This window comes from Athalia rosae, chromosome 1, assembly GCF_917208135.1.
Source record: "Athalia rosae chromosome 1, iyAthRosa1.1, whole genome shotgun sequence".
In the NCBI taxonomy this organism is placed as follows: Eukaryota; Metazoa; Arthropoda; class Insecta; order Hymenoptera; family Athaliidae; genus Athalia; species Athalia rosae.
This window is the reverse complement of record NC_064026.1, coordinates 21,558,050-21,583,446: the sequence shown is the minus strand read 5'-3', so window position 1 is coordinate 21,583,446 and position 25,397 is coordinate 21,558,050. Positions and strand designations below refer to the sequence as shown.

At 39.1% G+C, this 25,397-nt stretch overlaps 5 protein-coding genes across 19 annotated transcripts in view; 3 read left to right on the top strand and 2 right to left on the bottom strand.

The window, feature by feature from the left end:
* The first annotated feature begins 6,725 nt into the window (after window positions 1-6,725).
* LOC105691321 (vanin-like protein 1) lies at window positions 6,726-9,998 on the top strand. Of its 2 annotated transcripts, XM_048658894.1 has the most exons (8): window positions 6,726-7,001; window positions 7,115-7,341; window positions 7,838-7,975; window positions 8,047-8,193; window positions 8,253-8,413; window positions 8,518-8,735; window positions 8,973-9,077; window positions 9,162-9,998. In XM_048658894.1, exons 2-8 carry the CDS (start codon window positions 7,282-7,284, stop codon window positions 9,854-9,856), a joined length of 1,524 nt encoding a protein of 507 aa, XP_048514851.1. In that variant the 5' UTR covers window positions 6,726-7,001; window positions 7,115-7,281; the 3' UTR covers window positions 9,857-9,998. The 2 variants fall into 2 exon arrangements, with proteins under 2 accessions (XP_048514851.1, XP_048514857.1); XM_048658900.1 differs by lacking the exon at window positions 7,115-7,341.
* A 150-nt stretch (window positions 9,999-10,148) lies between these two features.
* LOC125501831 (vanin-like protein 1) lies at window positions 10,149-13,808 on the top strand. Its single transcript, XM_048658876.1, has 7 exons — window positions 10,149-11,392; window positions 11,495-11,632; window positions 11,743-11,892; window positions 11,964-12,124; window positions 12,206-12,426; window positions 12,525-12,629; window positions 12,715-13,808. Exons 1-7 carry the CDS (start codon window positions 11,306-11,308, stop codon window positions 13,473-13,475), a joined length of 1,623 nt encoding a protein of 540 aa, XP_048514833.1. The 5' UTR covers window positions 10,149-11,305; the 3' UTR covers window positions 13,476-13,808.
* A 131-nt stretch (window positions 13,809-13,939) lies between these two features.
* On the top strand, window positions 13,940-17,868 carry LOC105691320 (vanin-like protein 1). The gene is made up of 8 exons (XM_025747131.2): window positions 13,940-14,114; window positions 14,573-14,731; window positions 14,820-14,957; window positions 15,081-15,230; window positions 15,328-15,488; window positions 15,598-15,815; window positions 15,889-15,993; window positions 16,064-17,868. Exons 2-8 carry the CDS (start codon window positions 14,672-14,674, stop codon window positions 16,843-16,845), a joined length of 1,614 nt encoding a protein of 537 aa, XP_025602916.2. The 5' UTR covers window positions 13,940-14,114; window positions 14,573-14,671; the 3' UTR covers window positions 16,846-17,868.
* LOC105691378 lies at window positions 17,051-22,850 on the bottom strand. Of its 2 annotated transcripts, XM_020855478.2 has the most exons (6): window positions 21,812-22,850; window positions 21,105-21,339; window positions 20,775-20,965; window positions 20,355-20,669; window positions 20,078-20,269; window positions 17,051-19,984 (listed from the first exon to the last, which is right to left on the bottom strand). In XM_020855478.2, exons 1-6 carry the CDS (start codon window positions 21,867-21,869, stop codon window positions 18,405-18,407), a joined length of 2,571 nt encoding a protein of 856 aa, XP_020711137.2. In that variant the 5' UTR covers window positions 21,870-22,850; the 3' UTR covers window positions 17,051-18,404. The 2 variants fall into 2 exon arrangements, with proteins under 2 accessions (XP_020711137.2, XP_048514829.1); XM_048658872.1 differs by lacking the exon at window positions 21,812-22,850 and having other exon boundaries at window positions 20,775-20,960; window positions 21,105-21,287.
* Window positions 22,851-23,003: 153 nt separating this feature from the next.
* LOC105691377 (diacylglycerol lipase-alpha) overlaps window positions 23,004-25,397 on the bottom strand; it is a 44,102-nt gene continuing 41,708 nt past the window's right edge. For 12 of the 13 annotated variants that reach the window (XM_012409799.3, XM_012409796.3, XM_012409797.3 and 9 more), the window contains 4 exons: window positions 24,928-25,277; window positions 24,230-24,577; window positions 23,737-23,899; window positions 23,004-23,619 (listed from right to left, as the gene is read on the bottom strand). In XM_012409799.3, coding sequence (XP_012265222.2) covers window positions 23,341-23,619; window positions 23,737-23,899; window positions 24,230-24,577; window positions 24,928-25,277 — 1,140 coding nt within the window. In that variant the 3' untranslated portion in view covers window positions 23,004-23,340. The remainder of the gene's footprint in view (window positions 23,620-23,736; window positions 23,900-24,229; window positions 24,578-24,927; window positions 25,278-25,397) is intronic. The other variant, XM_048658859.1, reaches the window with a different exon arrangement.

Sequence of the window (25,397 nt, the reverse complement as noted above, 5' to 3'; positions counted from 1 at the left end):
CTCATTCAAAACCTCTGACATTTCAATATTGATTTCAACGAAGCTGACTCGATCGTCGTTCAATTTTCGCTTGAAATTCGAAAAAATAAATAACCTGAACATATCTTATCAACAGCTTTCCTATTCCTTCGAACAGTTCACATTTTTACTTCCACTAGATTTGCGGCAATATTTTTACTAGATTTTCAGACTGTGTAAGACTTATTCACCGGATCCTTTATTTGGCCAGAGCCCAGAACTGGTTTAACCGGAACGACTGTGGCCAATTCTTCACCGATGTTAAATGATGTGGCAACCCCTGATTTGCAATTATTGTAATATGTGGAAACTACATTTGAAGAGCTGAAAATTTTGTACGAAAATTTTCGTCCCGTTCGATTCGCGGTGGCGGTGAAACTAGTCTGAATTTTCGCACCCCTTACTCCCATGATCGCAAGCTCCTATCCTCAAAAACTGTGAAATTCTCTGTTTCTGATCTCTTCCGTGTTATGGCGAAATTTAATGAACGGTCCTTCCAGAATCCTAAGGAATCCTGAAAGGATTACAAGTTGAACAATGTTACCTGAAGGGTGAATCTAGGTCAACTCGTTTCGAAAACGATCCTGTAGGTCACTATAACGATAACCTGCGGTCTATCACATATAGTTACACTGCAAAAAAATAGTAACTCACGTGTCGAGCTAATCTGATCGAATAATTCGCCTGCAACAGCTCTGCAGTTCGTGAAATAGATCATATAGTTGAACTGAAATTTCGATCTCTTTTTGTTCGTTGTTTTTCTTCGATAGCCCAACGATCTGAGGTGAGTTTTGGTCACCGATACGTATCCCCGATCACAAAACTCGCGAAATGCGAGGTCATTAATAACGCGAGATTTAAGTTTGAACTATGTGTAGTTTTTTGGCGATGTCTCACGTTCCAATGAAGCATTAAGGAGATAAAAATGAACCAAAAGCCTTTATTGGAGAAAGGCTTAAACGGCAAAGCTCTTTGGAATGCCGAAGTTGCTTGGAAATAAAATTGTTCTGATTACTCGAAAATCGATAGGTTTCGTACCTTCAGCCTCCCTACTGCTTCGATAAATTAGATTTTTCTATATATACCAGCCCGGGGCTTTCAATGGTTTCTTTTTTATTTTCTTTCCTCATTTTTCTATTCACTTGCTCTTTTCTTGCTTTGTCCTGCGAATTTGATGGTTTCAAAGCCCGAGAAAATTGAACAGTGTGTTCGCAAATATCGGGGGAACGCATTCTCTTGTAAGTACGTACGTTTCTGCAATACCATACGTGTATATGTACATCTTATCCACCTCGTACGTCATTTCTCGAACCCGCAGTCGTAGTTGATAATTACCATGTGAAATATTTTATGGGCGAGGCGTCGCGCGTCGATGACGTCGGCGACATTGGAGAGTCGCTGCAGACTCGTCTTAATTGTGACCTTTGACACAATTACCACTCCGCACGGCTTCGCGAGAGGGTTAAATGGCGGTGAGGTCGTTGCGAAGGAAGCGCGAGTTTGGCCGCAATATGGCAAACGGTAATTCGATCAACCGCCACTACGAGTTCCCAACTTTCTATATGTGTACCAATAATACGTGCTGCAAAGCTGTACATCCATTATACATGATATGCATATACATATATATGTTATCTAACATTCCCGTAGTACGTACGTACGTACATGCGGTACCATGTTGCATACATGTGCGGATATATTGCGAGTACATATACGTGTCGATGCTTGCAGCTTGCAAGCAGCTGTAGCAGTAGCAGACCTCGTGACGTCAAAACACCATCCGCAATACCTCACGGCCGTTATTCCACTGGAATGAAATTATTCGGAAGGGTGCTTCGTTCGGAAACTGCTTATTGTGGTTCGCATTCTGTTATCTTCATCTCTTGCCGTTGCGCTATAGTCTCAAGAGAATCGCGTTTATCCTATTATTCTTCGGAATAACCATCAGCCGACTCCGTAGTCTGCTCTGATAATTGTCATTGCTCAAACCCTGTCGCAACTCATTCGTTATCAAAAGGCCGGCTCAACTTATTCACAGAGTGCGGACGTCGTGATTGAATTATTGGAAGCGTTGTGCAGTTCGGTCGATTTTTTTGCTCATCTGATTTTCGTGATGCATTTCAATACGACGCAAGATTCGAAAACATCAGCATTTGCATCGCTGAGGTGTCAGTTGCTTCGCTACGACGGGGTCAAGAAATTATTCCAGGGGCCATTACATCCGTAGAACACGACGTTCGCCCTTTTTAAACATTTTATGCTCATGCGAAGATTGAGAGTTTTGGACGATGAAATTCGTACTCTTTCAAATTCTATGTGGGCATAATTGCGAAGACCTGTGCCAAGTTTATGAAAGCCCTTCCTCCGTAAACAAAAGCTGCTCGAAGTGCTGCGCCACATTATCATTATAATTACGATTTTTGCTGTGCTTAGATGAAGCGTAATTTGTGTGAAAATTGTCATAAATTTTACCGTAGCGTGTTAAGTAATGAAATGAAATTATTTTCAGAAAGTTGACAAATTAAACAAAGCGGGATAATAATTCGAAAAGTCGCGTTGAAAATTTTTAAATATTTATTGAGTCCACAGAATTCGAATTCCCGTTCATATAAGTCCGACGGTAAGCCTCGAATGGAAAAAAGGTAGTCGAAAGCAAGATGAAGGATATATTGTTCGATTGAAAATACTGTAGCTCACGAGTAGCATGAGTATTTGATTGTTAGAGGTTGAAGTAGTAGACCCGAGTCAGGTCAGACGTGGATATGGTAAAAAATTTATTGATCCCCCACCCTGCCTAATGGGTGACTCGAAGTGACGTCGAAAGCTTCGCTTGAAGCATCGATGTAAAATCCGAACCCCGCGGGTGAAGGAGACGAGGGTACCACATTCCTGGGTCTTTGTTATGCACCGTTAACTTGCCGCTTATACCATTCAACGCGTATCAGTTTGATTCTGGAGTTGTGAAAGCCCCACGCAAAAGCTGTGACGAATGACATCTCTTATCATTCCGCGAGGGTGCGCCTCTCCATTGTTGTCCTAATTTAAAAAAAACTCGCAACGCCACTGGAATTTTCAGCAATTTATACATTCATTTATGCGCGAGTATTATCATTTCAGACGAAATATTTCACGGGATTGATCTACATCTGATCGAACAAAATTTCTGGCTCAAGCGGATATCTCAAAAGACACGCCGCTTTGACATAAAGTTTGAACGATCAGCGTTTCAAAATTACTAGAGCCACAGTCACCTTCGATGCGAACCTTGAAGATACTTTTGAAATTTCACGCTTCGTACAGAGCGTGCCAAAGTTCAAAGATAAAAGGAGCTCACAATCAGTCCCTACGCAAGCATACTTTTTCAAGCAATTAGACGAAACTAATGTAGAATTTAAAATCTGAACAACTGTGCTATAAGATAAGAACGAGATGTAAATGAACTGCTTACCTACTTGCGCGAACACCGACACCGCTGAAAAACTAAGCTCCTCCTTTTTAGGGAGTTAGCAATGATCCGTCCTGTACAGAAATTTATCGAGCGCGCGGCTCTCTGACGTGAAAAATTGTGGCTCTAACGTCGCGGTGATGTGGTATGGGAAACGGTGAGCCCTGACGGAGGGGATTTATAAAATAATTTTCTGAGTCTGCCTACAATTCTTGGCACGCATGTGACGTGCGTGTTGAAAAATTCCTACCTTTTTCTACATTTGCTTGAATGAAACTAGACAGCTAACTTAGGTTCAGAATCAGGGTTTGCGACTAGAGAAAAATTTTCGTGAGCATGAAGTGCCTGAAATATCAACGGCGGAACTCAAACTAAATAATTCGTCGCTATAAAACTTTGACGAAGCTTTATTCCCAACAACGACCGCGGACGCTCGTACATACTTGATAAAAATCACAAGATATACCCGCACCATCTTCCTCATTAGAGTCAGACCAGAGAGCGATGCATTGCGAAAGCTAAGAAAAACCTGGAATTATAGAGACGAATGATCGCAATCGTCAGGAACAGTCGTGCAACAAATCATAAACTTGTTTGATAATTATAGATGCAATATAAAGAATATGGTCCTGAATATAAATTTACAAAGGACATAATGTCAGGTATCTCATCATCAGAGGAACACTATCCATCCGCCCTTCACAATGTTGGCCTTTCGATTGGATCGATTTTAGCTGATCATCAAACTTTGGGTTTAATCATAGATATTTAATGAAAAAAATTCCCAGCTAGTACGCGGGTATGGACATTTATTCGAGTTGCCGATCTCTTTTTTATTGGATCTTGTCACCCGACGTATAAAACTGTCTCCATTTCGGAAAATAAATATCCGTTCTACAGCATAGTGCGGGTAACACCGTAGGAAAAGACATGTAATGCGATATCAGCTGCAATGCACCTCGATGAAGTATAGCTGCACTTAAACGAATATAGGTATCGAATTCCAATGCAGTTCTACTCCGTCGACACGAAGGTGTACAAATAACTCTGTTGTAATTACATGTTATTGGGATGTGGCCCACACAGCATAAGGTGAATATCATCAATATCATTCATTCGAGTCATCAAATCTTGAAGGTAGCCGTGGATCCAACGGCTATCAAGTGAAGACGTCACTCCGAGGAACGCGCGTCTGTTGCTTTGAACCAGCATATAACAATCTTTCATATTTTACCCAGTGTTATTACGTAACTTCCGGTTATCAGTGAAGCTGCTACTGATAAGTACTTTTATTGGACGGTATCCATTCGGTTCGTTTCGCTTCGTGCAACGTGCCAACAAGTGCGTATATCTAAAGGGTCGAATTGATTAAGCGAAAGAAACTGAAGTTGTTTATTCTCCGAGGTATAACGTATTCCGGACTCAAGAGCGGAAATGGAGCTTCCGATTCGGGTTCTACTCGCGTTCAACTTTGGCCCTCGACACAGTATATATGTGAAAGTGGGAAAGGGTGAGATTCGGAGTACTCGACCAGAATTAGAATGATCCCTTTCTCTCCAGACAACAAGAAAAGAAGAGAAAAGAAAGCCCCCCAGACCCAATTAGTAGGTAGGTAATTTCTTTCGAACGATCCCGTCTTCTTCGACTATCATTTTGATGGGATAAAGGAATAAAATTAAATCAATCAGGGACGAATAGCCGGGTTGAAAAATTCGGATCCTATTCCTCGGGTTTTTCAGTCGGCGTACTTTACTTCGGTCGGTAAATCGATCGAGAACCTGCCAGTCACAGAGTTTGGGTTGCACCCAGTACCTAAACTTGTGTACCCATGTAATTTGGGGTCGGTGTGGTAATCAATTATTCAAACCAGGGGGCTGTTGTCCCCCTCATGAAGTACAAGAAAAAATGAATTCGAAAAATACGAGATATAAAATATCGTGATGAGTACAACTTCTAGGTTGATTCAGCAATTAGGTGTTTTCGTCACGTGTATTGTGTGTGTGTGTTACATTTTCGGCTTTCGTTTCTAATAGATGCTAAGCACAAACGTTGGTGGAAAAACGAGGAGCCTAAACCAGGAAATGAAATTGAGCTTGAGAACGTCATTAAACGATGTTGATAGCTAAGCACGATCTCAGAAATCGACCGAACGTCGCCGCGCTATGTCTTTAGGTCAAACTGACGACCCTCCTCTTCGCACACTTCTATCGCGATAGCACTTCTAGGGTTCGTCTTTCAATTTGAAGTCTATACCGGGTCGATAGGGTTCACCTTTTACGGGATCTATTTCTCCTTCATGCCCCTATCCACCGCCATCGTACACGACAAAACCCTTAGCCAGCTCAAATGGGCTTATACCCAAACATTAGCGAATACAAAGAGCTGCGAAGGCGAAAAAAAGAACGAGAAAGACGATTCAACTTGCTTGTCCTCCAAGAATGTACGAAATTGGTATTTAGATTCTGTGGTCAACAGCCTATCCTGGGATTATTTTTTCGTGCTGCCGGAAATTATATTCATCTTTTTCCTTGAAATTATTGAACTGTAATGACTGAGTTCTTACCATTCAATACATATCGATGATTCAGCGGAACCCAGCCGACGCAAAACGATACCCTCTTGTTTTCCATTGGAATGTTGTTGACCGATTTCGAGATAGTTCGTGTTCAAAATAGCCGATCAGCAAAGTGTATACTCAATGATTGCGAACGCTAGATCAATACTCAAGCAAAAGAGATGACGAATTCAATTACTTAGGTATCTTAACTCATTACAAAACAGACAACGGAAATCAGCTCCGAAAGTTTTGAATTTACGTTCTACCAGAAAATTGGATTGAAAATAAGGCGTAGAAACTGCAATAAAATTTCCTCATATTTTAGAATATCGATATTCGTTGTTCAATAGAAATTCATAATTATCTTGAGTTCTAATAAACCAGCTACTCAGCAATCTTTTTGCATCATAAGTATGAAGACTAGAGATTGTCGAGTTCGTGATTACGTTAATTGGGAAAAAATATTAACGAGAAAGTTAGAAATCGCGTTTGTATAATTGTCGTTCTGGATATCTTAAAGTTGGTTGACAAGTCATCGTGCGATTTGCAGTATGGCAAGTGTATGAATTCATTTTTATCGCAGTGAACTATGAAATACTTTGCATATTTAAATTAGTTGAATCATCTTCTGGAAGTATTTATGATCTTGCTATACATGGGCGCGGTTTTAATGATAAATTGTGTAGTACATACATATGAAAAATCTTTCAATTCTCTTCGAACTCGGCTCTACGCATATCGCGCGATCTGTTCAGTGATTTTCTTTTCACGCGTGGTTACGCCACGAGACATTATTACGACGCCAAACTTTGTACAGTTCAGATATAATATACGCTGTGTAATGTGTATGTGTTTCATTTCCGATGGAATGATCTGATACGTGCTGATCTTCGACACACTGTAGTACAAAGTTTTTTGACTAGTTGTGAGGAATCTATTCAGCTGCCACGATTACAACTTCATCAAGTCCGAAAAACCGAGGTATCGTTATGGTCAAGTATATGCCTACCGTAGAAAAAAATCGGCTTTCAGAAATGTTGGAGGCAAATTACTTGAGGATTGATTTTTAATTAAATAAACCGGATTCTTTTCAGAGCGAAAACACAGAATGAGCCCAGTTTACTGATCAGCTGATACCTACCCACGCAAATATAGTGTACATTTTTCAACAGACACGTCAATTCTTGAGAAGCAATTGCAGATATAGAAGCAGACGAACGCATTACTACATATAACTTTAAGAATTAAACAAGACTACATAATGTCCATTTCAAACTACACCGTCATACTGCTACTACTAGCCGTCCACTTTTCCATACAGGTATACAGCATGAAATAGGAACCAAAAAACGAAAACCTAATCACAAAAATAGTAAATTGTGCAACAAGGGGGGAGAAATTGCCCTACCCCCCTTGTTGCAAATCGTGCTTTTTTCAACAATTGCAGCCTGCATAGGCCCTTTTTCGTGCATGCGAGGCTGTTGAGATGTGGTGCATTTTTACATGTGCCTCACTCTTTTAATACTCTGTCAAATTTGTCGAACGTATCTGGAAATTTAAAAAACCGTGATTCTAAATTTCCAAAATCTCTAACATTTCTGACATTTTTAAACTGAAATTTCGAAAAATTTTGAAGAAGAATTCATTACCTCCTCACGGAGGTCATGTCCATTATTGCCCTACGTGAAGTCCACACTAGAAATGAGCAATTTTCCATCCACTTGACATGCGAGAAAAAGGGCCGATTTTATGCACGTCTTGAAAAGAATAGATTATACAATAAGATTTCGAGTAACAATTTTTCTTCTCTTTGTCAGAGATCTACGCCAGACAGTCCGACGTACAGAGCCGCTGTCGTAGAGTATGGACCTACCGAGTATCACGATGATTACCAAAGAACGATGGATGAGAGCGCTGAGAAATATACGCAATACATCAGGGAAGCCGCGAAAAAGGTAAGCAAATCGGTGTTTGAAATTGAATCGTATTACACTATAACGTAAGAAGTAACGTGAAATTTATATAGGATGTGGACATAATAGTCTTCCCAGAAGGTGGATTAAACATGCTGCACTTTCCACTGAGATCGGAAGCATCTTATCGCGCCACCTTTATTCCGAATCCCTCTGAGAAAGTCATCCCTTGTATCAATGAGAGCATCGCTGTGATCGGAGTGAGTTAAAAGTGTTGAATAATTTCAATTAGAGTATATTTCTCCAATAACCATTTCAGGCACTTAAGAAGCTTTCCTGTGTTGCTAGAGAGAACCAAATCTATATAGCTTTGAATATTTTGGAAAAAGAAGAATGTGGAGGTTCCCATTGCTCCAGTGATGGACTCCTAGTGTATCTGAGTAATGTAGTCATAGATCGGAATGGGGCAATCGTGCTGAGGTACGCATCTAGTATTGAAGTAACTTTGATTACTTTGATTCAGACAAACTAAACTTTGTGGAAAAAAAGATTATTTAATCAATATGAAAAAATTGATAAAAAAGGAGCCGTAAAAATCACCAGTTCGATGTGATGGCATGGTTCAACTCCACAGAGACGATTGAGTTATCAATGTTCGAAAGTGACTTTGGAGTGACATTTGGAAGTTTCGTTTGTTACGACATAATGTTCGAAAGCCCACCGTTCAACCTGACCAGACAATTCAATATAACTGATTTCGTTTACCCCGGTGGATGGTTTCTTGGTTTGCCATTTACATCTAGTGAGTTATTTTAATCATAACGTCCGATCAGTAAAAATAAGCTATCATGTTAAAAACCAGTTCTTGAGCCAATAGAGTTACGTAAAAGATTACATGTTCAGACAGATCTCGAACTTAATTCAAAACTTCCACGATCAATGCACAACGTACTTTGCTTGGCGATTGCTAGCATGCATGAGTTGTCTTCGCGATATCGGGATTCACTAAAAATAATTCTGTATTTCGTATCATTTACAGCTGTTCAAATGCAATCCGGTTGGGCCTACGCAGAAGACGTGAATTTGATTGCCTCCGGTTACAACAGGGTCAGCACAGGACACAGTGGAAGTGGAATATTCGCGGGTATATGATCAATTGCGAGTCTATGATTACTATTCGGAAAATAGATTGTTTTTTTTTTTTCAACAATCCCGCTCCTGTGTACAGGACGCCGCGGCATCCTCACAGCTGTTCAGCCGTTGGAACCATGCAATGAAATGCTGATTGCTGATGTGCCGAAAATAAACAGAGCAAATACGAGCAAGCAAATTCAACAACGCCAGCGCGAGGATCACCCGGGAATCTCGAATACAGATGTCATACGGAGGAAACAATATCGCCGGAGTAGTGATTTTGAGCACCTGGTACGAGGAATTGAAAATTTCGAAAATTACACAACGAAAGTCATCTCTCAAGTCGGCTATAGTGAGGAAACCCTCACAACGAATAACGTGACGTGTGATTTCAAAGTGAACTTGACGCATTTTGATTATCCGATAACGTACCGCATCGTCGCTTACGACGATATTCATGTTGCGAACGCCAAAAACATATTGGGCATAAGTACTTGCGCGATTATTCAATGCGTAAACGAAACTTTGGAGTCGTGCGGCCACTTTGAGGAGATCTCGACCATGTTTGATTTCATCGAAGTCGAAGCGACTTACGCAGTCGACGAAAATGTGTTTTTTGCACCAAATACTTTAGCAACCGATATGCTACCTATCGAGGGATGGACCTTCGATAGTCACATACGTAACGGCAAATACACAGCATCGATTTTTCTAACCGCTCCTGTTCAGAACCTGGTTACTTTTGGAGTTCGTGGCAGAATCTTTGTCAGGGATCAAATCACAATATGATCCGCTACCATAATGTTGGTTTCTATTTATTTCAAACGTTTACCGTATGAAGTGGCTGCAGTGGATACGTATCGTACTGTGACTATAAAAGTACCCTGTACAGATGCGTCATCTTAATAAACATGAAATTATGTCTATACAATTTTGTCATTGAAATGAAAACGAGATTTTATATTCCATATCTTTGAATTCAGATCTTGGAAAAAATGTATACTTATACTTTATGATACCTTCCGCCTCATAGTCCTTACAGAAAACTTGATCGCAGAAATATGTGAATCGACACCCGACATTAGTAGCAGGAAAGGTACTAATGAGTCGTCACCAATTGTTTATATAAATAATTGATGATATTCGACACGATATTTTATGCGAGCCATCAGTTCAAGATTCCTGCATAATATACCTGCGTAGCGGTTGCATCAAAACAAAATGGATATACTGGATGAGAAAACCGGCACTCATTACTTACCCAGAATGCAAATACGGAGGAGCCTAGACACATTTAATTTCGTGACAATATCGTAAACCGACATGCTGCTCGTAGTATACGTAGTTTCGAACTCCCATTGTTATATTGCGATTTTGCAACACGCTCCCGAAATATTGAAGCGTAATTTATAACGAAACTGTGACGTCGTAATGAAATTGCAAGAAGGATGACACAGCATACGGTTACCATGATAAATACATTATTTTAAGTAAGAATAATTCAGAACTATGGCTGCAGTAAGTTTAGATAAATCTGCCCATAACTACTCGATTTATGATATCGTTATCTCATCCCCACTAACTTCGTGAATATTACACAATACATTGACTGGTCAATTAAATTATTCCTACAGTTATTCTGCAGATTAAGTTTTTGCTCTCACGACACACTCAAAGTTTGCAGCCAATTTAGCAAGATATCTAGAGTCTTCTAGGACAGTGGTTTCGAGTTCGCTACGAAAGATTGCACCAAATATGTGGATCAAATCTTAAACGCAAACGTTTACTCAGATTGTATCAATCGCACTACATTGAGCGTAGACAACCTTCATCTGACTACACTTAGCTGTCGGTGACCATAATAAGAGTACAGTAAATCAATTGATAAATAAATAAATCAGAGAAAATAATGATAAGCGAAAATGATCTGTGTCTGAAGATATTGAGATGACGAATTTCGCCATTCATAAAATACGCCTCGTAGACGCAATTATAGTACTCGACAAAGCGGTCTTTTAACTCATTCCGTTCAGTTGTCGCGGTACGAAGGTCATACGCTAAATAGTTGTATGAACCGATAAAACGCTTTGCAATAAAACGACAAAATCGTTACCCGTCAGTTCGGTATACTAAATAGTTCTTGATTTCGAGAAGTTGCCAATACGCTAGTCACCGTTCGACCTGCGAACGGATTTCCAGAAAGACTGTAAACGCGTGTGGAAAGAGCGGAAGTGTAAAATGTCCGGAAGGAAAAAAGGAAACGTGATGACTATAAACGGTTACACCGCTTTTTTGCTGTTACTAACCGTCCACGGTTCCATTCAGGTAAAAAAACCGTTCAAGATAATGAATAGATTACATGAAATATCTGCTTGGCGCTAAGATTACTGTGACAGTAATGAAAATCCGTGATGATTATTCGATTAGAAATCCACGCCGGAAAGTTCAACGTACCGAGCTGCAGTTGTGGACATGGTTGCCACTGAAAATCGCCGTTTTCCACAAAAAGCAATCGATGACAACGTTAGACAAATGGAACGATTCGTCAAACACGCGGCAAACCAGGTGAGCTTTCAGAGCTTGAAAATTATCTGATCTTCCGGGCAAGTCGTAAGAATCAAGAATTATAATCTCGACAAATGCCGTATTATTGAAAATTTTTATCATAATTACAGAACGTAGATATAATTGTATTTCCGGAAGGAGGACTGAACTCGTTGAGGTTTCCGGATAGGCTCGACTTTCATCGTTATTCCACCGTAATTCCCAGCCCCCATGAAAATTTTACGCCCTGCACGAACATCAGCATCCCTGCAGTTAGCGATGTCAGTAATCGGAAAATTATCATATTATCGCAATACTGAAGTTCGATGATGACACTTCTATAATTTTCCAGGCTTTAAAAGATATTTCGTGCATAGCTGCGCGACACAAAATCTACGTGGTGGTTGATGTGATTGAAAAAGAGGTCTGCACCGGCTGTGATTGCGCCTCCGACGGACTTTTCATATACATAACAAACGTAGTCTTCGACCGTGAAGGAAAGATAATCGCAAGGTCAGTTCCGACGGCTAAGTCAATTCTAAACGCGAAAATGATATGAGCGAGGTTTCATTTTTTATATTCATCATTGAGCAGAGCTCGAAAATCCCACCAGTACAACGAATACGTATGGTTCAACGTAACGAGACCGCCAAGGGAATTGTCAACCTTCGAAACTGACTTCGGAGTTACGTTTGGGACTTTTGTCTGCTATGACATTTTCTTCGAGGATCCGGCATTGAACCTAACGAGACAGTTGAACATAACTGACATCGTTTTCTCTCACGGATGGTTCGCCGAACTTCCATTCGCTGCACGTGAGTTATCACCCGATATGTCTATGCTATGACGCTAATTGCATAGACATTCGCTTCCTGGATATAAGTATGTCTGATAAACTGTCTACACCTTGCAGCAGCCCAATTCCAATCGGGATGGGCTTACAAAGAAGATGTAAATTTACTCGCTTCCGGATACAACAGAGCTTGGAGAGGATACGGCGGAAGTGGAATATACGGAGGTATACGCGTCTTTCGGAAATACTTGACACATCGATGAAGGTGTGACCAACAATGAGAAGTTACAGTATATCTACTGTGTTACAGGTCGCCAAGGTATAATAACTGCCGTACAGCCGTTTCGTATGGAGGAGAAGATTCTAATCGCAGATGTGCCGAAAAAAAATAAAAAAGTCACGACGACTCCGTTCCCAAAGCTGACTAAACGAGAAGATGGTTTCACTCGCCATAAACGCCTTGAAAAACGCGACTACGAAAATTTTGGCATGCAAACGCTAAGTCTCGTAGGGTATTCGACGAAAATCATCGCCAACGATGGCTACATTGAGGACACGCTGACATCGAATAGAATTAAATGTGAATTTGCACTGAATTTCTCCAATCCGGATCCACCGACGACGTATCGTTTTGTTGCATATGATGGCACGCGTCCAGCGGATAATCATTTTCTTGGAGTTAGGACATGTGTAATCGTTCAGTGCAGCGACGAAACACTCGATTCGTGCGGTCACTTCTGGGATACTCCAGCGACTTTTGTTTCTATAGTGGTGACCGCAACCACCAACGAGAACAAAAGAACGTTGCTCATGCCATCCACCTTAGGAACCGATCTACTTCCACTCGACCATTGGTCTTACACCGAAAACAACGAAAACGGAACAATCCGAGCATCGATATCGCTGAAGAAACCTACCCAAAATATAATCACTTTTGGAATTTGGGGAAGAAACTTCGAGGACGATTCATTTCCAAAGTCCGCAGGATCTCGGATTTCAAATCGGTTGCTGTTTCTACCATTTATTTTACTGTCTTTTAAATATCTCTTCGACGAACTTTCACATAATTAAGATTTTCTTCTCCGCGCAAGTGCATAAATCGATATATAATCATTAGTCGAGGTTGAATAATCAAACTGTCTTTGTCAATCGAACTCGTTTTTATTGGGTCAAATTTCAAGTATGGCAAGAGTTGCATGGGTAATATTCCATCATCAGAAATTGATACTATATAATCTATGTAAAGTAAGTCAAGTCAGCGATAACATGGGCGAATATGTGTGAAATTTGGCACAACGTCTTTCACACAAAGTCAACCATGAGATATAATTGCATCCAAACAAAATACTGCAAGTTTCTCGCACCACCAATGTAACGAAATAAATAAAAAAGATAACATGACAATCAGTCTTCCATATCGCTATTTCACCCCCACCTGCATTATGACTATTTCAACGTCGACCAATCTGAGTGCATTTTTATTTATATTCATTGCACTGATTCAAATTAACCGTTCACGGAAAACTCAGAACAGGGTTTGAAATCGTAAGTGTCACGATCGCATTATAGGTGAACACACGTTAAGAATATCCTCCACTTGGATTAATTATTTAAGGCAAAAAACTGGAGAAACAAGAAGAATATGAAACATTTACTAATGTAACCCAACGCAATTAATGGAAAATACGTAATTGTGGAAACCATTACGCGGTAAGTGCCAATACACTGGATTTCATAGAAATATACATCGACATTTTATTATACTCATCCTATGAGTGATGGGAGGAATATGGTTGTACTCCATCCCGCGTATACCATATGATTACCCTTCATTAAAGATTGTACATATATCAATTTTGAGGCTTGAACTATACTTTCAAAGAACCCTCGAATTTCATTGAATTTTGAAATGTACAGTGTTTCCCGAACAAGTCTCAGTGTATTTAGAGAAAACCGTCTTTCAACTTGAAAAGTGACTTTGGTTCATCTTATAATTAGTTTGGGGGTATGAAATGTATTTTATTTGATGAATTCCTCGAATCCCGATTTAAAGAGAAAATGGTCCAAAGTACGAAAAATACACTTCTCTCTAGGATCTTGTCGGTATCTATCCTATGTAGCATCTGAAGGAACTAATTTTCAATTTTAATTTTAAATTTAATTTTTAGACACATATTTTCGGGTTCCATTTACTTACATACCAGGGGCTTCTGACGCAATTATTTTTCACTGATTGCTACATTCAAAATCGCTCATATTTCAACACAATGGGCTTATCACGTTATATCGTTTTTTTTGTGATACTGGCCGTCCACGAATCTATACAGGTGCGAATATTAGTTATTTGTCAAATAAACTAAATTTTCACCCGCCGGATGAATATACCCTGATTCAAAATTTTAAAACATCTGATAGAAAACATCACCAGCAGATCCGACTTATAGAGCTGCTGTCGTAGAATTTTTCCCAAGTGAGTATCTGGATGATATGGACAGGACAGTAGATGAAAATACTGAAAAACACCTTCGATTCATCGAGCTAGCTGCAGCCAAGGTTTATTTTATTTTGAATTTGAATATATATATATATATATTTTTTTTTTTCATTTTGTAATCAATTAGACATTCGTACAAGGAATGGATGATTGTATACCCTAGGTTTTTTTTACTTTTACAGCGAGCAGATATCGTGGTTTTTCCAGAAGGGGGAATTTCATCGATGAACTTTCCAGATAGACTCACGAAACTGCCACAGTACACGACTTTAATACCCCACCCTGTTGAGAAATTCTCGCCATGTACCAATTTTAGCATAGCTGTTAGTGAGGTCAGTCACTGCATGTTGAAGGGCGTTAAAATTTTTGAAAAATAAGCCGTGACATTCACTTTTTGATTTCTAAATTCTTCTTTGCTCGTTATTCAAGACCCTCAAAAAGCTTTCCTGCGCGGCTAAACACAATGAAATCTACGTTGTGGTCAATCTGTTGGAAGAAGAAATCTGCAAGGGCTCGAGGTGCGCCGATGACGGACTCAACACGTATATTACCAGCATAGCTCTAGACCGAGAAGGAATGATAATCGCCAGGTAAGTGTAAAGCATGATCCAATAATTTCGCCGTATAGGTACGGATTTCATTGATTTCATTGATTCCATTGATCGTGGTAATATATAAATACGTTTTTGCGGGAGACAGAGATCGAAAGTTTCATCAATTTGACGAAATGATGTGGTTCAATACAACAGAAGTACCAGACGTTACGACGTTCGAAACTGACTTCGGTGTGACGTTTGGATTGTTCGTTTGCTTCGACATAATGTACGAAGAGCCAACGCTGATATTAACAAGGAAACTCAACGTCACCGACATCGCTTTTACTCAAGGATGGTTTGTCGAGACGCCATTCTTTGCTAGTAACTATTACATCTCGATAACGAATGCGTGCATAAATATCGTACGTATTGTTATCTCGCTTTTATTTCACAGGTACTCAATTACATTCAGCCTGGGCATACGCAGAGGATGTAAATTTGCTCGCATCAGCATACAGTATGCCGACGAACGGGTATGGTGGAAGTGGAATATACGCAGGTAATCGCATTAAATTACAAGAAGTAATTTTGCTCGGCAATTGAGTCAATTTTTTGTAATTTTTCAATAGGGCGGCAAGGTGTGCTTACGTCTGTACAATCGGTGATCGAACGAGGACAATTGTTGGTTGCCGATGTACCGAAAAAGGTCAAGTCAAATACCGCCCACCAATTTGCGCCGGCCCGGATCTCGAATTGGAATAGCGGTGACAACTTCAAATTTCAAAATGAATATTCCACGTATCAACGTCGTCAGAAACGTGATCCGGAAGGCTTCCGACTGGTGCCGGAAAGTTTGCACGATTACGTGACAAAGGTGATACCAAAAGATGGCTACACGGAAGATAGTTTGACTTCTGGACAAGTCAAATGTAAATTCACCGTAAACTTTACTGATCCAAGACCACCGATAACATACCGTTTCGTTGCTCACGACGGTATCCGCATCATGGGCAATGTCCATGCAGTTGGTATCCGAGCTTGTGCGATTATTCAATGCGCCAATGACACCCTCGAGTCTTGTGGGCACTTCGAAGAATCACCGACAATTTTCAGCACCATCGAAATCACAACCACTTGCGATGACAACGGACGAACGTTACTCATGCCAAGTACCTTAGCAACTGATCTATTAACGTTCAAGAATTGGACTTTCGATCAACAGATAGAGAACGGGGAAATTCGCGTAGTTATGACTCTAACAGCACCCAAACAAAACTTGATTACCTTTGGTGTTTGGGGACGAAACTATGCGAACGACTTTACCGTTTCATCAGGATTCAGAAGTTTCAATCAACTGTTTTGTCTTCCATTTCTTTTAGCTGTTCTCAAATATTTTGGATGCGGTTTCTAACTAAATTAAAGTACCTGATATTTCATTTACTTGCTAAGCATCATTACACATTGATTGCAATTATTGATATTTTTGATCGTAATCTTTCCACATATGACATAAGTATGCTATAAGTAAAGTTAGTATACTTCCGACAATTCGGATTATTTATTTCAGATGCATAGGAATCAAGTTCGAAAATCGAGAAATTAAATAAGACAGAATGTAACAGTGATTGCAAATGATAATATATTTTCAATAATATTGTGGTAATTGAAACAATATTATGAGGGGGGACGTATTGTATAGGGAAGGCGGAAAGTATAGGTATATCATATGAGAATAATTCATTCAACAATTTTATACCATATATGTATGCTAAAAAAAAAAGAAGTAAGACCGTTGACGAAAATTCATTTCGCTATCGAAAGAGGAATTTGATCAACTCGAATAGACAATCTGTACATAATTCAGTATGTATTCATGTGTTCACTCCGAGTAGTATTCCAATTGAGCCTCTGAAAGTTTGTGCGCGAATAAAATGCAGCGCAGTAACGATCTTATAAAAATATTCTAATTGTAAAAAAATGACATCCTGATCTATGTACATAAATATACATAAAAGGCAAATAATTATGCTGAACTTATTTGTTCAATAGGTAGAAGGAAAATTTCACCCCATAAAGTGAAAGTAAGACCGATGTCGTTTTTATAATAGTAGATTCGATATGTTACCGATAATATCATGCTGGACGCTCTGTTCAAGTTTTTTCGGTTCCTTCTTTTGATATAAATCTATGATATTACGAACAAAAAACTCCAGCGCAATTAAAAAATATGGTCTAGTTTGCTTCTTAATACGATGCGAAAAATATTTACATTCAACTATTCATTATACTATATATATTATAGATATTTAACTTTTATTGTCTACCATATGATTAGAGATTAGGTAAATTGATTTATGCACTGCTATTCACCAATGGTTTATCAAAAGTCTATTCCCTCTAATTACAACAGAATAAAATGAAAATTACCCACTTTCGCGTAGTTCGATGAAATTACCCTAAAACCAAGATAGTTTCAGCCCGTTTCATCGGTAGCAGAAATCGAAAATTATAACATTAGAATTTCCGCAACTGCTTTACAGCATATCATAACTGTAAGTTAATGTAGTAGAATTAAAAGAGTGAGAATAATACAAAAACGGAATACCATAAGGATTAAAATGAAAATTTGTAAATTCCAACTAGGAAGACTAGCTTTGAATTTTTCATTTCTACTTTCGATTTTTTGAGCTGTACGTTAGGCATAATTTAGCTAACTTCATATTCTCGAAGAGAATTAGATTTCTGAACATGGAAATGCGACCTAAAGTGCAAATTGGCTATGGATTTTATATTTTTCGTTTGAACGAGACAATAACAATGAAAGAAGTAATGGTTCCGCGGAAGAGGAAGATATGAGGCATTGTCGATAAGAACACTTTCTTAAATTCAAACGTGCTATGCACTGAAGATTTGCACCTTCAAGTAACTTTTTTAAAGTCACCTGCTCGTATATAATAATATTAAAATATTTCATTCTCTTCTTCGTACACCAATAAAAGACTCTCGCAAAGGCATAACCAGCGGTTGTGCTTCTCTCACTGGCATATTATCAGAATCAATAGTCTTTGTGCTGTTTCCTGAAGCATTATTACCGGTCACAGTGGCCTGTGATAACTCATTGTAACCTACCGAATTATGTTCATCACTTACCGAAGGCACCCTCACCATTTGTTCATTTTTCACATTTACATAAGCAGGAAAACGTTCCGGATTTTGATCATTAAAACTCTTCAAATCTTTAGTGAGATTTTCAGAACTTGATGAAGCTTTTCTCGAATTATCAATCGGGTTTTTTTTACCAGAGGATGTTTTTGCGTACAAAGTAGCATCAACAATCGTTGTAACTGGATCGTTAGTTTGCACGCAATCACGTAGTAACTCGGATTCAACTGAATCTGGGTTAATTGTTATCAGACTAGAACTTTGCTCATCTAAATGAGCATCAGATCTTGTGAAACTGTCTGATGGGTTACCATTCAAATGAAGAGGCAAAGATCCGGTAGCTGCAGAATAGTTGCCAATAGACAAGCTGCTTTTTGAAGATTCACCCATCGCACTCAAGTCCAAAACCGTCTTACAACTGAGTCTTTGTAAGGTAGATTCAATGTTTCGATTGCCTATGAAATTGATAGAATCGCCATTCTTATTTTTTTTTATATTTCGAGAACACTTCGATTCAGGTGACATCCCAATTTGATAATCTACGTCCAGTAAAGAGGGTTCTGTTTCCGAGGTCATTAGATTTTTGGTGTCGTGGGGAGTTTGATGCATGAGGAAACATTTGCTCATTTCTAGGTCAAAATTAGCTACAGGATTAAGCGCCATCTCAGCAATATTTGGACGATCTAGTCGTTCGGATTTTGGTAGAGAAATATCAATGCTACTGGAATTTTTCAAAACTTCAACCGTATCTGGAACCTCGATCCTTTTCAGACTATGAATCAGAGAGCTAGGATTTTCAGGAATTCTTGCAACACGATCCTCGCTATGAGCTTGAGCTTCTAGTTGATTTTCGATCAAAAGTGAATCTGTCTCTGAATACTCTGGTTCAAAGTTTTGGGAGTGCGACGTTATATTCCTACATATCACAAAATTGCTGACAGAGTTATTACTACTTGAGTCTGAATTGCTGCTGGTATTGAGAACCGTACTATCGGAAGTATTTAATGTCGTGTTTGAGGCATCATCGCAGTTACGACTCATCACAAAGTGGTTAAAACCTGGCGTGGCTTCGTATGTCGGAATTTGACCGCTCGAAAAACACTGAACTCTAGCCGAGTTCGAGTTATTTTGGCAACTGGGTATAATTCTAGTTACCATACTTGCAGTATTGACGCACGGCGAAGTTAAATTGAGATTGGTCCGAGGTAATGCTGTGTCTTGATTCGAATTTGATGTGGCCGCGGAATCTAATAAATTTTCACGTGAGACATAGGGAGGCGGTGGTCCTTCCCTCGGAGGTAGCGGAGCAATTTCTGAATATGGTGGAGGTTCCACAGGCCGCCCAACAAATTGAACTCCATTATTAATGTTGTACGTCACCGTTACCCCTGCAAAATTTTCCTTCTTATAACGTTCTGGTTCGTGAAAAAAGTAATCATATCAACCATGCTATGCTTTATATGATAGAGTTAATAATTCACCCCTTTGACTGTTGATATCTGCAGCTCTATTTAAGTACAAATCAAGATCATAAAGTGGAACGCTGTGTCGTGGCCGTGGGCCCGGATTCCTCACTTGCTGTGAGCACCTTGAATTCATAGCCCGTTTCATGTGGACCCTACATATCATTATCACCAAAATGGTCACAATGAACATGAATGCCATAGCACAGCCTGCAAAATAGATGTGCATCAAGTCACGAAGTTGCCTAATTTTTATTTGCGATTTGCAGAAATTTTGATCAAGCATCACTCTGACCTATAACTGTATAAATAGTAGTCTGGAGAAAACCCATATCATTAAGACGTTGCTGTTCCGTAGAAATACTTCCAGGTGGCTCAAGTCGAACAACTGGTAAACTTGTGTTGCAGTTTCCGAGATCACAGCACAATGAACGGGGCATGCATCGTTCACCACAGTATATTTTTCCAAAACATGGATCTGGGCCACATCCAGCAATAGAACTTTCATCCTCTCCATGCTCACAATCCGCCATGCCATCGCATAAGTAACGAAGCCTGATACAGCGGGTCGAAGGACATCTGAACCAGTTTGGCCCACATGTTCCAACTTCTGTTAACAAACAAACACTAATCATTAATCGATATCAAAATTCAATACAGCATGTAAATGTCCCAATGCATGAAAGAGAATTCAGTCATGCAAAGATATACTCACTATTTTTAACAGTCAAATGAATATCTGTTGACACGCTGCGTTGTCTACTTGCATTTAGTGAGATAGCTAGACAGCTGTAGTCACCCGCATCCGTTTCGGCAAGTCGTTCAAACCAGAGCCAAGCACTATTTTCATGCTGGCCACGTTCGATCCTACTTCCAGTGTAGACTGGGTTTCCATTGATAACTAATCTTTAAATTAAATAGTAAGTCTTTGCTGAATATTTGGAAAGTACTGTCAAAATTAATTTGTCAATAATTTCCGACGTTTTTACATCAAAAACCATTTTTGATCAATTTTAAATTCAAAAGCAAAAAACATTCGACCTACCGATTATCATTTGGATGCAAAACTTTCCAATCAACGACATAAACAGGCAGAGTTACTTCACGTGATAATGGGATATCATTCCGTTCTGTTTTTTGGTAAACAATTTGGCAAGTCAAATTCAATGGTTCTGCTTCTTTTCCTAAAACAACTGGCTTGATTCCTACACCTTCTGCTGGCTTGGGTGTGACAATCAATTTGGCTAGGTGGCCGGTGGAATTGTTCACACGATCTGAACCTGTAATGTATGCAGCCATATAGTAAGAATGCTATATGATGATAATTAGACTGTACTCATTATAGCCACATGAACAAAGATAAAACCTAAACTGATTTAAACCATATTCACTACAAATATTACATACAGAAAAAAGGAAAAATAATAACTTATGATAATAAAAGGTGTAAGAGTAATGTTAATAATTATTCTAATCTCTATTACTATGTCATATACTTGGTGTCAATAGTTCAGCATTGGTCTTGTGTTACTCATACTAGTCCAGCGTAATTACTTGCAAGAACAAAACTACAGTTGATAAACTAAATTTTAATTTTATGTAAACTAGGGCATAGTTTCAATTCGTACAAAGTTTTAATTGATATTTTGAATATTATTGTATAATATTATAGGATGAATCAAGGTGACCTCGAATTGTGGTTCTAAAAACATTGAAAAACATCAGAAAATTAATAAGATATCATTTACTCACATTGTAATTTGTTCACTGTCCAAATGAGGATCAGTGTGAACAGAGTAAAACACTGCATTCTGATGCATCATAATCACTGATCAGTGATCATGTCACAAAGATTGCGCAACAGCCAGTCCATTCTTTGAAAAACCGAATTGTTATAAACCTGTGAGGGAAAGCAAAGCTGTCAGATTTATAATGTTTCCATAAACGCGCGTTTGAACTACAGGGTGCAATTCGTTTTTAGTTAGCACAAATCAGATTAAAGTGAAACGTGAACTAAAATGTGAAATCGACTTGTTATTATCGAAATTTTACATGGACACAGAATTTATACTGTAATTTTAAGGCCAGCGTCTGCGAAACTGTTATTGATTTGAGGTTAGATTTTCAGTTCTTATGCCAGCCGTTTTAGCAGCGTTGTTAAATCGTCTCTGTTCGTCTCGAAATTCTCGAAAGCACACTCGAGATGTTCATTATCTCGCAACAATACTCCCACAATGGGCTTCTTGATTTGAAAAGAATACTGTTATAATGTCTACATTGTTCAGTTAACAGATTTAATGATTTTGCCCTGTCTTTAATTGCATTTATGTCAGTTGTTCAATTATTTATTTAATAGAAATTCTTCTCTCAATGTTTATATCAACATGTTACAGCATTTTCTATTTATCTAGATAAACTAATTTTTTCAGTTGTAATAACTTATCTTTTTATTTTTTACTTATTTTGAGTTTAATATATTATATGTATAATATAGATTGGCAACTATGATAATATAGGTATTTACTTTGTTTTTCTCTTTACATAAGTACAGTGGAGTTGAATTTTGTTTTCAAATATCATGATGATAATCAATTAGATGTTATCATATATTCATTTTTACTTCAATTATGTTGTAAATCACCATACAATCATTCGTGCAGTTGTTTCAATTAAATACATTTACATCAGTTTCCGAAAAAACTCGCCAAATGTTTTTAATTTATTCGCTTCTGACTCTTTTTCTCTACATATTTCGATCGAAAACTACAGAAGATTAAATTTTGTTGTACTTTTCTACACTCCTACACAGTCATAAGAATGATGAAACTTGCAATACGAATCGATAATATCAAATAAACAATCAATCCCATATATCCTATCGCAATATCGAAACTAGCTTACAGTGGAGGCCTGAAATACTACACGAAATTCATAAATGCTCTTCCATTGTGCTTTCAGTTTATTAATAATTTCTTCGAGATTTTTTTTATTCTGAATTGATAACATTCCTCACACGCAGCAAATTCAATTGTTCTTAAAAAATGTTTAATGAGTTCTCGTCTTATGAATTTACACTATGCATTTTGACACTCTATCAATATCAATACGGTGTTGTAACTTCGTGTTTTATATCACTAGGTCTCATTTTTATTGTTAGTACTTTTTTATTTATTGAATTGTAGTCATCTTCATATTTTTATTAATATTATTATTGTTTGTCGATTCCTTGTCCTTTATACGCCCTGACTAAATCGGTGGTCCCATGTTTGATAAGTGATACACTATACACTACTTTCACCTCGGCCGACCATCGTGATCGGATAGACGTATTTCTTTCGTTTCGCGTTGAAGAAAGGCGAATTATGCTGTGCGTGGGTAGGCGTTGGCGATAGTCCATGCAGAAGGGGCAGAGAGGCGTCTCCGCCGGGTCCGGGAGGATCAAATTTCCGTTTCCATTCGACCCCCAGGTCGATCGCTGGCATCATGAGACCCTTGCACTCGGGAGAACTACGGACGCTCAGGAATACTTCGTTGCTGCTTTCCCGTTGACCCAATGAATCCTGTAATATTATTCATTTTACAACCAACAACGAACGAGCTTGTTTTTATTCGCTTTAAATTTTATTGAAAATATGGTTCCAATCATCGTGAGAAGTTTCAACAGAATTAGCTCATACCTGAGCTTCGTAGAAATCTAGACTTGAGCCGTTCGTGTCGTGTTCATCCTTGGTGAAGTCGTCTCGGACCGGGTGCGACATGTGAGACAGTCTTAAGGATGGTGACGATGAATTTTCAGAAATATCGTCTCTACAACAGGCTGCCGTGCAAACCCTATGCTCTCTATCAACATATAAAAGTAGAGGATCAGGTATGGTTTATTGTATTCGTGTTCATTCAATCGTTGAACAAAATCTCGGAATATTGACTTTTACAAATGAATGAATATTTCTCAACGGTAATGCCATGTGCAGCATTCGTTGCGAAGCATTACATATGACCTCCTCGGAGATTCTATTTTTACCACTGCTCCACACAAAGGTCACAATTATACATGATAGTATAGATTTATAGTAACTCCTATCGGAATTGTTCTACTCAGTGTAATATCAGGTCGTGCATTCGACTTTTCGTAATATTCTACCATTTGCAAAAGTAAAGTCAAGCGATCACCTTCTGACAATGACCGAATCTCTTCTTCTCGGGACCGGGGGTGGAAGTCCAACGTCAAGACTTCTAGCGCTTTCGTAGCTCGCTTCGCTGTTCCCACTGCTGTGACTGCTGTTTGATTCCTCTTTGAGAAAGTAATTCTTCGCGGAAAGCATAGCAAAGTGGAGATTATTCTTGAGGTCGTCTGCCGCCGTCGATAAGTTTCCCGGTATCTTTGGCGTCCGCCTCATTGGTCTAGCCGGAGGAACCGGAGACGGAGGATCACTCGATGCTTCGGATAAAGTTTCTGGGGTAGCTAGGGGTGCCAATGCTGCAGACAGACTCTCCCACCCCCCTAATACCTGGCAGGGTCTAAAAATACAGAAGAATCTGATCAGTATAAAAATTTGTCAAGTAAATTTTATAGAAGGTTGCTACAAAATCTCGTTCAATTCTTCGTTTGCTAACAACTGCATATGCTGTCCAGCGGAAGTCATGAGTGAAATTTGCTCATGTACGGTATAAATTCAAGCTTACATTATGGCCCGCGTGCATGGCAATGTGGAATATATGTACAATCATATTATTGGTATATACGTATATATGTATCATGCGTGGCGAAAGAACATTTTGAACAGAGGATATGTTTAGTTGTAGGTATGATAGTAGGTCGTGACGCTCGGTTCAAGATTTCCGGAAAAAATCACACTTCCGGTTCTTACAATTTGCTGTCGTTTGGCCTCGGGGTTTTGAGGAGCTCACTAGCCAGACTGACGTATTCCCATCTTAGACCCCTGGAGTCAACGCTGGGCTCGCGGGCTGCGCCTTGAGGCAATTCAGTTGGACTTTGAAGAGATGTGAAGCTCGTTTCAAGACATAATCGATGCGGAGGTGTTCCCGCCGTTGTTTGGAGTTTGCTAGGACTTGGCGGTGACAGCAGAGCCTTCATCTCTTGCTCGATTTCAGCTTCCTGAATCTCAACCACTTCTCGGACCTCGGAAGCCTCCGCTGAGGATGTATGAGCCGAGGTGCCCGTCCTTTGCGGCTTGGCCGGACCAAGCGTCGTTATAACCTGAGAGAATTTTATTAAAATTTGGTCGGACTGCACGACGATTCGTTCCAGAAACAATGCGAGAGCGTAGGATCGTGTTCCAGACTTATGGAATGTCATTGGATGCGAACGGTCAATGTT

Bases quoted from the DNA above. Each gene is read 5' to 3' on its own strand.
- LOC105691321 (XM_048658894.1), top strand. From the start codon at position 7,282: ATGTCCATTTCAAACTACACCGTCATACTGCTACTACTAGCCGTCCAC. The intron at 8,414-8,517 runs GTACGCATCTAG...TTGATAAAAAAG, and splicing joins AATGGGGCAATCGTGCTGAG to GAGCCGTAAAAATCACCAGT. The intron at 9,078-9,161 runs GTATATGATCAA...TCCTGTGTACAG, and splicing joins TGGAAGTGGAATATTCGCGG to GACGCCGCGGCATCCTCACA.
- LOC125501831 (XM_048658876.1), top strand. From the start codon at position 11,306: ATGTCCGGAAGGAAAAAAGGAAACGTGATGACTATAAACGGTTACACC. The intron at 11,633-11,742 runs GTGAGCTTTCAG...TCATAATTACAG, and splicing joins TCAAACACGCGGCAAACCAG to AACGTAGATATAATTGTATT. The intron at 12,125-12,205 runs GTCAGTTCCGAC...ATCATTGAGCAG, and splicing joins GAAGGAAAGATAATCGCAAG to AGCTCGAAAATCCCACCAGT.
- LOC105691320 (XM_025747131.2), top strand. From the start codon at position 14,672: ATGGGCTTATCACGTTATATCGTTTTTTTTGTGATACTGGCCGTCCAC. The intron at 15,489-15,597 runs GTAAGTGTAAAG...TGCGGGAGACAG, and splicing joins GAAGGAATGATAATCGCCAG to AGATCGAAAGTTTCATCAAT. The intron at 15,816-15,888 runs GTAACTATTACA...TTTATTTCACAG, and splicing joins CGAGACGCCATTCTTTGCTA to GTACTCAATTACATTCAGCC.
- LOC105691378 (XM_020855478.2), bottom strand. From the start codon at position 21,869: ATGCAGTGTTTTACTCTGTTCACACTGATCCTCATTTGGACAGTGAAC. The intron at 20,966-21,104 runs GTAGGTCGAATG...TTTAATTTAAAG, and splicing joins TTGCATCCAAATGATAATCG to ATTAGTTATCAATGGAAACC. The intron at 20,270-20,354 runs GTCAGAGTGATG...TCTATTTTGCAG, and splicing joins TACTATTTATACAGTTATAG to GCTGTGCTATGGCATTCATG.